Genomic DNA, 12539 nt, shown 5'->3' with positions numbered 1-12539 from the left:
TTTGAACTTGTGGGAAGTTATCTTAAGAATTTCATGCACAAAGATACTTTTATTGCAGTATAATCTTTCAAGTAAGTCAAAGGCTAGGAAGACCTCAAGGCCCCGCTCAGTGGCAGGGTTCAGGGAAGTGGGCAGGGCTGGTGCTGAGTGGACTCCCAGGGGACCGGCTCTTAGTGGCTGCCCTTTGGTCACTGCTGCCTCCCCACATTTACATGACAGAATATGTTGAAGTTCTTAAAAAGTCCAATGAATAAAACTTATTGCACTGCTGATGATTCAGAGTTAATTAAGCTTTTTTAAAAATGGAGGAGACAAAATTACATTCATGCTAGGATTGGGACTATACACCAAGCCAGTGCCTGTCCCTGAGCAGGGCTTCATAAACATATGTTGAGAATAGATTATGTGGAAATGCACATCCATATGGACAAAGATTTTATGAAAAACAGCAACGTACAACCAGTGTGACTTGTAGTCGAGGCATTTATTACCTGCCCCTTGCTAGACCTTGTGTTAGAGGCATCCCCAGCATCTCATTCAACTCTGCAGTTCCTCAGCCACAGGACATGGTGCTAGCCGGTAAGACTCAGCTTAGCTGTGGGCAGCAGACATGTAAACACACAACTACAATCAGGGCAGCTGCAGCAGCATGCATAAGGCACCAAAGACGTAAAAGGCAGAAAGAGATACACCTGGTGTTAGGTAGGAACTTACACCTGAGTGGAGCCTTTAAAGAGCTTCACTGGCAGCTGAACTAGAGAAAGGACCTTCCCAGGAGAGATGGCTAAAGATGCATGGCAGGGAGGTGTGAAGGGGTGGGGGGCTGGGCAGGAAGCTGGTAAGACAGCGCGGCCAGGCCCACAGTTGGACGAGGGGAGCCAGTGAAGGAGAGGAGGCATAACTGACTTTGGGTTTTAGAAAGGCCACCCAGGTGGCCAGGAGGAGCTGGAGGATTCCTGGCCTGGGAGTGGCTAGAGCAGTGTGGAGGTCTGCCATCATCCAGGCAGGGGAGGAGGAAGAGAAGCAGAATTCATGCACAACTCGGAGGCAGAAGCCTCAAAGGGACTGCATGCTGAGAAGCAGCTGGGGCGACTTGGTTTCTGGTGTGGTTACTGGGAAGGACCATCCACAAGGCACAGCTGACAGGACAGGGTGATGTCCAGGTGCCAGCCAGATGCCACACTCCAACATGGTGAAAACTTCACAACAACCCTGCACAGGTAAGGTGAAGTGACTTGCTGAGGCCCCTCAGTGGGCTGATTCCCAAAGTGAGCTTTCAACCATCACACTAGACTGAGTTGGGGACTTTAGCAGAGGTGAGTATGGGCAGAGAAGATAATGAGGCCAGACTTGGCTGTTTTGGGGCTGCCTCTGGGACAGGCAAATGGAGATGCCCCGTACAGTTAGATGTACTGGTTCTGGAACCCAGGTGAGGGATAAAGTAGGTATCATTCTAATGTGATGGACGGGGGAGTCAGCCCTGCTCAAGGCTATCCAGTGGATAGACAATGGGCTGATCTGATCTCAGGGTCCATATTCTCAGTGCTGTCACAGACCACCCCCACCCAGAGAGGCCCAGAAGGTTCTAGGATAAAGCTACCTCCTGTCTATGTCCAGGCCCAGCCTCTCCTCTTGCCTCTGAGCCAATCTCTTCCTCATCTCCCCCTGCCTTGGGCCTCCTAACTTAGTGACACTCTGTGGCAAGATCCCAGGATAAGAGCTTAGTGGAACTGGGACCTGGGAGAAGGAGAAGGATGTGTGAGTGAGAGGAGCATGAAGCAGCTAAGGGGTTAAGATGTCTCTTGCAGGCTGAGAAGGAGCAGGCAGAGAGGCAGGAGCAGAGCCAAGGGAGGATTTCCAGGCAGGAAGGATCTACAGATGCCCAGAAAAAGTAAGATCACATGTAAGAGGCAATTACAGGTTGCCTCAGTTAGGGGAACACCTGTGGCCTGGGAAGCACAATTAGAGGCAAGAGAAGCCTGTTGGCACTGTGCAGTCCATGAGACAGAGAAGGAGCAGGTACAGGTGAGTCTTTCAAGAAGTGGGGCTTGGAAACGAGGGAGTGGGGAAGCTGGAGGGACGACCCTGGGTCTGCTTCAGGTGGGCTGAGCCTCCAGAAGCTGCATGAATGTGGTCTATTGGATGTGGGAGGGACAGGTAGCTATCTGTTCTCAAAGTTCAGGCCAGAGTGCAGGGACAAGAGCTCGCTTAGCCTTCATCCTTCCCACCTGGGCAAGCCTGGCTGCAGATTCAGAAGGGAGGGTCGGACAAGGTGAAGACTCACCTGGATGAGGGCCAGGTTGCTGCTGATGACTCTGTGCTGCTCCTGGGGGTCATCGATTTGTCCAATGTTGGCCTAGAATGAAGAGAAAAGGACAAAGGTAGGACTGGCTAGGCCCAAAGCCAACTCAACCCTTCCTGGGAAAGGCAGTCTCTCAGGGGAGAAATCAACAAATACCATTTCATCAGCATCAGAAAAAATTCCTCTGCTCAGCTTTCCAAACAGTGACCTGGCCTTCTTATATGGGGAGTGGGGAGAAACGTTAGGGCACAGACCCCTTCGAGAACTGGATGGGGGTCATGGATCAGTCCTCCATGACCATGCTAGTATATGACTGCACACACCTGCACACACACAGCGGTACACACAGGCACAAATAGCCACACACAATGCATAGAGGTACACATGCATGCACACACATAGGCATTCATGTTACCAGCAATTTGAAGGCCATTTCTAGCTCTCAAACTCATGTGCAGACCTCAGTCAAGGCCTCCTACTGTGAAGCCCAGTCTTTGGCCAGGTCTCCCTGCCACCTACAACACCCTCCTCTACCCTGAAGCTAGCCTTATCTCCAATGACCACCAATCTGCTCAATGTCACCTTGGCAAAATCATCCCATTTAAGGAACACATATAAGTCTCTCTTCTCTTAGGATAAAAAACTGAGATCATAAATACGACTTTCTCCTTTAAAAATGGTTTTTGGCTCCTAACAGCATAACACTTACCAACAAAATTCAAGACATAAATCAGAAAAGTTTTCAAAGCAAATATATTTTCCTAGATTCCTTAAACTCAGTTCATTAAGTTCCTGAACTCCACGGAGAAAAATATAAAAATGCGCCTACTGCTAACACACTTGATAATTCATTTTCTTTTCACAGAGAAGGGGAGCCTTTTTGTCTTCAGCACGACTGACGTCTGGGATGCGGCACCTGACTGTGGTTAGGCCTCAGTCCACTCTTATTGAGTAGATATGACACCCACCGCAGGTGTCCCTGTTTGAACAGTAAGGGAAGGAGGCAGGGTAGAGACGCAGTGGAGCCCAGGGCGTGCTGAGCACGAGTGGCCAATGACTCACCCCTCTTCTGCTCTGCAGCTGCACTGTGAGTTCACTGAGACCTAAGTGTGCCTGTCTGCTGCTTCAACTCATGTTTTCTATTAATCAACCAGCTCCAACCTGGGTGCTGATCTTACCAGATAAGGAAGGGAGTTGTGCTGGCCCATATGATTTCTGAGTATGAGTCAGAAAAGACACTCCTTTCTCAAAATATTTTTTATCATCTATAAAACAGTTAAAATAAAAGTACACATCTATAACCTGTACAGCCCACATGGCAGCCTGGCCCTTGCTGTGCATGTGAGCCTGAGTCCATCACTGGCATCCAGGAGCACATCACTGAGCGAAGGCTGCACAAAGCAGGAAGTGAGACCAAGAGGTAAAGCGGTGAGGGCAGGAGGCTGAGGAGCTCAGACATCCACAGAGGTGGGAGAGAGAGACATGGGAGGGGAAGAAGTATGGCAAGAGGTAGGGTGTAAAGGGATTAAGATTTCAGAGTGTCCAGAGTATTTCTGGGCCAGGGTGGCTAAAGTGGACTGAAAGTGGCACTCACCAGAGCTGAGCTGTCCAAAAACCTGGAGGCTTGGGTTGTGGATGAGTCATCCCTGTGGATGCTGAAACCTTCCAGGATGGTGGTGGGATTTAGTATAGGAAAGACCACTGAACACTATGTTTCCCAGGACTGACCAAGCTGGTGATGAGGAGGGAAGGAGGCGAGATGGGACAGACATGAAGCAGCATGCCAGCCAGGCCAACAGGAGCCACGGGAGCTGTGGGTTTGGGTGGAGGAACACAGACCACTGCCTAAGAGAAACAATCCTGACGCTTGTCTAAAACAGCAGAGGACCTCCTCCAAGACTATTGCCATGAGGGAGAAAGAGCGAAATCAACGCTGAACACTACAGGGATTAACTGAGGGTGAAAAGCCAATGCGCAGGGCAAGGGAGCCAATGGAAATTACTAAGTGAATTCAGCTGGGTATCAAGGATGGCGGGAGCACCATGATCAGATACCAAGAGTGGAGAGGAGGAGCCTGGCTGGATATCAGGGTAGGGGATTTCCAGTAAACCGGCTTAGCAGGGCTCTTCTCCAGAACAGAGCCAGAAGGCAAGTGGAGAAGACAGCTCAGAGGAGCCTAACTTGGGTTTGGTCAAGGAAGGAGTGTTTGTCACCACCCACGAGGGGGCTCTCGGGGGAGCAGGTCTCCATCAGGTAGGGATATTTTTCTGCCCTGGAATGGAGGTCCTAGAGATATCAGGGGAAATAGCTGCAGGCATGGGGCCAGTCTGAATAGGGATGAAGAGTTCAAAGAGAAAACCAGTGGGAGGCAGGAGCATCTACAGAGAGCAACTCAGATTTTCCTCAACAGAAGGGTTTCACTGAGGCCCTTCCTCAATGTGCACTTAAGATTTCATTGATTTTTTTAAAAAACTTCTTTGAATCTGACAATTCCAGGCTTCTACGAAAAATCTCACAGGATCCTGTCTCCGTTCTAGATTTTCTAAGTCTTTCCTTACTGTCTACGTAAAACAGCCTGCTTTCACTGACTTGGGACGCCAGTGCCAGGTATTCTCCATGCACACCTCGGGCCTGCTCTCCCCTCCACCAGCTCTGGGCCTGTGAGGCTGCCCTGTGAGGATGGCATCAGCAAGCTCAACACACCCCCCTTGCCCTTTCACTTCTGGTTGGTTCTGGCCAATGGGGAGCCATTGGGAGGACACTGGAGGCCCAACAGTGAGTGAGTTTGGGGTGTATGACCCCTGCACCCTTCCTATGGAGCAGGGGCTGTAATCTTCCACCCAAACCCACAGCTCCGGTGGGTCAGCCTTCACCTACAGCTACACGCACAGCCCCAACCCCACCCGCCAGGATCTGGAAACCGCCTTTCTTCCCTCTGCCCCTTGAGAACTGGAGTGATACTTACTCCCTGTGGGTGTGAGTCCTGGGTTGCTTCGCTGCCTCTTCTTGGTTTCCTTAATTAATCCTTCCTGAAACTCCGCTCACTGCCCAGCTGTATGTCACCTCTCTCCTGCCAGGATCCTGACCTATCCAATGACTCGTCCCTTCAGAAGGACATTTAGCTCACTCACATAATTTGTCATTACTTTCTGTATTTTTTTCTAATAACAAAATACACTTACTGGATTAAGATGGAAGATGGAACATCTGTTTTGCTATCCTTCTCCTTTCCAGATTGGGGTAAGACAATCCTTTAACATTTTATTTGGGAATAATTTTAGACTTCAGAAAAGTTTCAAAGTCAACAGAGAGAGCTCCTACATACCCTGCACCCAACCTCTCCTGATAATACTTATATAACCTGAGACAGTCACGCATATGGTTTGGACGTGTGTCTCCTCCAAATCTCATGTGGAAGTGTGATCCCCAGTATTGGAGGTGGGATCTGATGGGAGGTGTCTGGGTCATGGGGGCAGATCTCTCATGAATGGCTTGGTGCCCTTCTCGTAGTAATGAGTGAGTTCTCACTCTGAGTTCACGTGACAGCTAACTGTTTAAGAGTCTAGCACCTCCTTCCTTTCTCCTGCTCCCTCTCTTGCCATGTGATGCCTGCTCCCCTTAGCCTCCACCATAAATGGAAGCTTCCTGAGGCCTCCCCAGAAGCAGATGCCACCACTATGATTCTTGTACAGCCTGTAGAGTTTGGAGGGCTCAGAAGAAGACAGGAAGATGAGGGAAAGTTTGGAACTTCTTACAGACTTGTTAAATGGTTTTGGCCAAAATGCTGATAGAGATATAGACAGAGAAGGCCAGGCTGATGAGGTCTCAGGTGGAAATGAGAAAGTTATTGGGAACTAGGGAAAAGATCACCCTTGTTACACCTTAGCATGGAACTTGGCTGCACTGTGCCCAGGCTCTAGGGATTTGTGGAAGGTTGAACTTAGGAGTGCTGTCTTGGGGTATCAGGCAGGAGAAATTTCTACGGAGCAAATTTCTCAAGATGTGGTGTGGCTGCTTCTAACAACCTACAAACAGATGTGGGGGCAAATGAATGACTAAAAGTTGAAACTTATATTTAAAAGAAAAGCAGAGCATACATTTTTGAAAAATTTGCAGCCTGGCCCTGTGGTAGAGAAGGAATCAAAGGGGCCTAAAGAGCAACCACTTGCTAGAGAGAAAAGGGAACCAGTGCTGATAGTAAACACAATGGGAAAAAAGCCTTGAAGGCATTTCAGATTTTTGAGGCAGTCCCTCCCACCACAGGTCCAGTGGCTTAGGAGGAAAGAATGGTTTTGGGGCCAGGGCACTGCTTCCCTACACAGCCTTGGGACACTGCTCCCAACATCCCTGGCTGTTTGAGCTCCAGCCATGGCTCAAAGAACATCAAATACAGCTTTGGCTGCTGCTTCAGAGGATGCAAGCCTTACATCTTGGTGGCTCCCAGTGGTGTAAAGTCTGTCAGCGCATAGAATGCAAGAGTGAAGGAGGTTTGGCTGCTTCCACCTAGACTTCACAGGATGTATGTGAAAGCCTGGGTGCCCAGATAGAAGCCTGCCACTGGGGCAGAGCCCCCACAGAGAAAGCCTACTAGGGCAGTATCAAGGGGAAATGTGGGGTTAGAGGCCACACAAGGCCCCCACTGGGCCAATGCCTAGTGGAGCTTAGGAAGGAGGCCACCACCCTCCATACCCTAGAATAGTAGAGCCACCAGCCAGCTTGTACCATGTGCCTGGAAAAGCTGCAGGCACTCAACTCCTTCTATGAGAGCAGCCACAGGGGCTGCACCCTGGAAAACCATAGGGGTAGAGAAGTCCAGAGGCCTTGAGAGCCCACCTCTCACACCAGTGTGCCCTGAACACAGGACATGGAGTCAAGGGAGATCATTATGGAGCTTTAAAATGTAATGCCTGTCTGCTGAGCTTCAGACTTGCTTGGGGCCTGTTGCTCCTTTCTTTCAGCTGATTTCTGCCTTTTGGAATAAGAATGTTTACCTAATGCTTATACTACCATTGCATCTTGGGAGTAAATCACCCATAAGTGGAAGAAGTGTGCATTGGGTTTCAGATGAGACATTGGACTTTTGATTGAGTTGGTGCTGGAATGAGTTGAGACTTTTGGGGACTACTGGAAAGGGATGATTGTATTTTGTAATGGGAGAAGAACAAGATATTTGTAGGCCAGGGAAAGAACGATCTGGTTTGGATATTTATCCCTTCCAAATCTCATGTTGAAATGTGATCTCCAGTGTTGGAGGTGGGGCCTGGTGGGAGGTGTTTGGGTCATGGGGGTGGATCCTTCATGAATGGCTGGGTGCCCTCCTCATGGTAATGAGTGAGTTCTTGCTCTGAGTTCACATGAGAGCTGATTAAGAGTCTAGCACCTCCTCCCTCCCTCTCGCTTCGTCTCTCACCATGTGACACATTGGCTCCCCTTCAGCTTCCACCATAATTGGAAGCTTCCTAAAGCCCTCACCAGAAGCAGATGCTGGCACCATGCTTCCTGTTCAGCCTGCAGCACTATAAGCCAAATAAACCTCTTTTCTTTATAAATTGCCCAGTCTCAAGTATTCCTTTAGAGCAACACAAATGGGCTAACACAGTCACCAAGCTAAAAATTGAACACTGGTACAACACTAATAACTAAACTATAGAATGTATTCATATGTCCCCAGTTTTCTCACTAATGTCCTTTTTTATGTTTCAGGAAATAAATCAGGATTGCCATTGCATTTAGCCACAGCTCCTGAGTCTCACTGTAGAAGAATACAAGTCAGCTATTTTATGGGATGTCCCTCAATTTGGGTTTCTCTGAGGCTTCCTTATGGTTAAACTGAGATTGTGCATTTTGAGGTAGAAGACCAGTGAGGTGACGTGCCTCCACTGTGCACCCTGTCACGGGGTGATAGCAGCGAGACTTGTCACCAATGCTGCTGACCCAGGTCACTGCTGAGGTGCCATCTGCCAGGTTTCTCCACTGCAAACACTATTTTTTTGCTTCCTATACTCTCAGTTAGAAATGAGTCGTTAGGTCTTACCCACACTCAAGGGGAAGGAGTTAAGCTTTAGCTCCTCTAAGGCAGTATATCCAAGATTTGAGGACATACGTTAAAACAACCAGACAATCCACACATATTTAAAGGAGATACTTTGAGGCTATGCAAAGATCCTACTTCTCTTTTAAAGTCCCACACTCTAATAATGTATTAAGGGATCTTATCTGTGGATATGTGTACATACACAGCTTGGCATATATACATACATACATTTCCTAGTTCAGTGCACTGAGAGGAACTAGAAGTGGTGGCATCCCAGGAGCAACAAGCACACCCACTGCCCAGATCTTGTTTTCTAAATTCAGTTCTTCAATAAAAGGAGCCAGCTTCCTTAGGAAAATGCCTCATTGTAGGGCCAGGGCAAGGAAAATACAAGGTGTGTACCTGGAGTATTTGACAATGCCAAAAAGTAAGGGAGTGCCCAAGAGCGGGTGGGGCATGTCAGGAAGCAGGAGCCATCTGAGCCAGAACCATTTCAGCAACAGAATAAATATGAGCGCTGGCTTTTAACCTCAAGAATACAGTAACTATCCATGCATCTACACATGCCATAAATATCTATCTACATACATATTACAATGAATGTGAGTTCATGCTTATTTCCAACTCTAATCCGGCATCACAGGATTCATTCTAGCATTGAGGAGATCGTTTTTAAAATGTACAAGAGTGCTGGAAAACAAGAAGAGGTATCTATACTGTAACAGAAATGAAAAGGAATCCCTGAACAATGGAAAGTGATAAACTGGGTTGACAAGAGAATTCATAACTGAAAACGACAGAGGAAAGGCCTGTTGCAAAAGGCAGAGGTAGTCCTGGGGATAATGGGAGCAGAAGGGAGCCTGGAACAGCTGAAAGGGCATTTGCTGCAGAGACTTCTGCAGGAGCTTCAAGGAGGGTTGACCTTTCCCCTGCCTGCTTGGTTTGTGCCAAGAATGAGACGTGGCCACCTGGCCTGGCTCCAAGCAGATGCAGCGAGAGTGTTGGGGTCAGAGAGGCAGGGCAGTGCCCCAAGTGGCCATGACAAGAGGGACACAGAGCCCCCATACCCATGAAAAGAGTTACTGGCACACAGTTTAGGCAACACATTCTGACTGCCCTCTCTCCAATCCTTAGATTGGAGCCTCCTCTAAGGGCAGTATTCACAGATTTACAAGGTAAGTGTAAATCTAAAATAAAATGATGCACAAGCACCTATTCACTAAAGGCAAGCCACAAGGCTCTGAGTTTGAAACTCATCAAAGTCAACCAATGGAAGTACAAAGTCTAGGGAAACAGAATCAAAGTACGAAACTGAATAAGTATCTAGGATAAGTTAATTAAATGAGATGTCAGAGAATGGTCCTTCTTTTTATAAATGGTCCTATCTTTTTATAAATAAAAAGATAAATTTTGAGATTCTAGAAAGTACATACTTAATCTCTGAATTTAAAATAAAAAACAAAAACAAAATCTTTTCATTAGATGATTTCAATAGCACAGTGGTTGAAGAGAGAGTGATGAAGAGTGAATCAGTGAAAAATTAAATGGAGCAGAAGTATTCTAGCAGAAATGTAGGGAGTATGAAAAGAGAGTTAAGAAACTCAAAAGGCAGACTCAGAAACTACAATATGTACCCAAATAGGAGTTATGGGGGGGGTGGTGGGGGCGGGGGAATGAATAGGAATGAATATAAAAATACAAAAAATAACAAAGTTTTCTATAGAGCTGAAGACAGATGTCTTTAGATGGAAAAACTCCAAGATATATGCAAGATAATGAGAAAAAGTCTATGCCAGAAACATCATGTTGAAATTCCATCACACAGATGATAAAAGAAAAAAATCTCCAAAAAGTCCAGATAGATAAACAAATTACCTAAAAGAAATGAGACTCAAAAGGGCACAGGCTTCCATCAGCAACACTGAGCACAAGAAGATACTGAAAGTATAACTTCAGTACTGCAGGAACATAATTGCAAACATTGCATTCCCTACCAGCCAGGCTGGCATTCAATGGTAAGGAAAAAGTAAAGCATTTTCCTACTCCAAATTCCAAAGTTTACTTCCAACAAATCTTACCTAAAACAATTACTAGAGGATGTACTCAATCGAAACAAAAATAAATTTAAAAGGAAGCTGAGAAAGAGTGGCACCAGCGAGATGGTGAATAGGCACCTCCAGGCCCTTGTTTCCCCACAGACACATCCAATAAGCAACACAGACTGACCAAAATAGCTTTGAGGCAGCTCAGAAACCAGTTAAGATCTGCAGCGACCAAGAGAAAATCCAACCAAGAAAAAGCCACCCTCAAGCCAGTAGGAAATTCCATGGTGTTTCTGCTTGCCCTTGTACCACCTCCTTCTCCACACAGCATGGTGCAGTTGGGAGGAACCACCTAATCCTAGAAAGAAAGAAGGAAAGAAAGGAATAGAACCTGCTGGCTATCCTCTGGCTTGCCTGGGGGCTGCCCAAGTAACTGGTTTCTGTCTGTCTCTCGAGAGCAAATGGAAATGGTGACACTAGGATGAAGGCCACAGAGGTGTCCAACATGTTAGAGTCATGGAGGAAATGTAGGCCCATGGGTACCTGGGGGAAAGAGATTAAGGACAGAGGAATACAATAGAATGTCAAGGCCCTGAGAAGAAGCAGAGTTGACACTCTGAGGGAAATTAAGACATTTAAAAGCAGCCATGTATATGGGGGAATTGGAGAGAAAAAGCACATCCACAGGCCCTGGGAGATGCATGCCAGAAAACCCCTGAAAAGACCTTAAGCCTTCATGCCAGACTAATTGGTGAAGATTTTTCCCTGCAGAGAGCCAGTCTGCAAAGATTGGGAGAGATGGCTGTTTTGCAAATACCTAATTTTTAATAAAAGATGAAAAAGGATACCAAAAAAAAGTGAAACACAGTCTAGCCATAGGAACAAAAAAATTGACTCAACAGCAAACTCAGAAGAATGAGCAAATCTGAAAATAAGTCATTTGAAATTTCAAGTCTGAAGAACAAAAATAAAGAAGATTTAAGAAAAGTTAATAAAACTAAGGGAATTATTGAACACTCAATTGTAATACATACAATTTGGAATTCCAGAAACGAAAGAGAGAGATAAGTGGGCAGAGAGCTTATTTGAAGAAACAATGGCTAAAAACTTTCCAAATTAAAAAAAAAAGATATGAATATAGAAATGTAAGGTATATGAATTCCAGTATTGATCAAAAAGATCAATACTGAGACACATTATAAACAAACTATTTGAAAGTCAAAAACAAAAAGAGAATCTTCAAAGCCAACAGAGGAAAGACACTCATAACATACAAAAGATTCTCAATAAAATCATCAGTGGATTTCTCAGCAGAAATTTGCAGTCCAGAGGTAATAATATTAATATATTTAAAGTGCTGGATAAAAACACCTGTCAACTGAGAATTCTATATCTGGCAAAACTATTTTACACAAATGAGGGAAAAATTAAGACATTCCTAAATAAAAGCTAAGGGAGTTCATTACTAGATCTGCCCTACAAGAAATGGTAAAGAGAGTCATTCAAGTTGAAATGAAAGAATGCCAGACAGGAACTTGAAGCCAAATGAAAATATAATGTTCTCCAATAAAGGTAAATGCACGAAAAAGTATTAAAAAATTGTATTATTTTAAAACTGGTTTGTAAAAAATGTTATAAGCATTTAAAACACAAAAGCACAAAAATATAAATTTATTTTAATAGGTACACAATATAAAAAGATATACATTATGACATCAATAACAAAGTTCAGAGGCAGAACTATAAACAGTAGAGTTTTATATGCAATTGAAATTAAGCTGCTATCAGTTTAAGGTAAATCGTAATAACTTTAGGGTGTTGTATGTAATCCTCATGGTAACTACAAAGAAAACATTTATAAAATATAAACAAAAAGGAATTAAGAAGGCAATCAAAACATATCACTGCCAGAAAAAAAAAAAAAAAAAAAAAAACCCAGAGGAAGGCAATAGGGAAGAAATAAGAGACAAAAAGGCTATTAAGACACAGAAAACAAATAAAATTGCAACAGTAAGTCCTTTCCTATCAGTAATTACTTTCAATGTAAATGGGTTAAATCTCCCAATCAAAATACAAAGACTGGCAGAATGGATTAAGAACAAAACAAAACAAAAAACAGGACTTAACTATATGTTGTCTATAAGAAATTCACTTTAGATTT

At 45.2% G+C, this 12539-nt stretch overlaps 1 protein-coding gene across 3 annotated transcripts in view; it reads right to left on the bottom strand.

Annotated features, from left to right (window-relative positions):
* Positions 1–12539, bottom strand: part of LOC129047313 (solute carrier family 41 member 3-like) — an 83908-nt gene that overhangs the window by 25579 nt on the left and 45790 nt on the right. For all 3 annotated transcript variants that reach the window (XM_024244298.3, XM_063721717.1, XM_063721718.1), the window contains one exon: positions 2285–2356. In XM_024244298.3, the coding sequence (XP_024100066.3) occupies positions 2285–2356 (72 nt within the window). The remainder of the gene's footprint in view (positions 1–2284; positions 2357–12539) is intronic.

Source organism: Pongo abelii, chromosome 2, assembly GCF_028885655.2.
Source record: "Pongo abelii isolate AG06213 chromosome 2, NHGRI_mPonAbe1-v2.0_pri, whole genome shotgun sequence".
Taxonomy (NCBI): domain Eukaryota; kingdom Metazoa; phylum Chordata; class Mammalia; order Primates; family Hominidae; genus Pongo; species Pongo abelii.
This window is presented reverse-complemented; position numbering and strand designations above follow the sequence as displayed.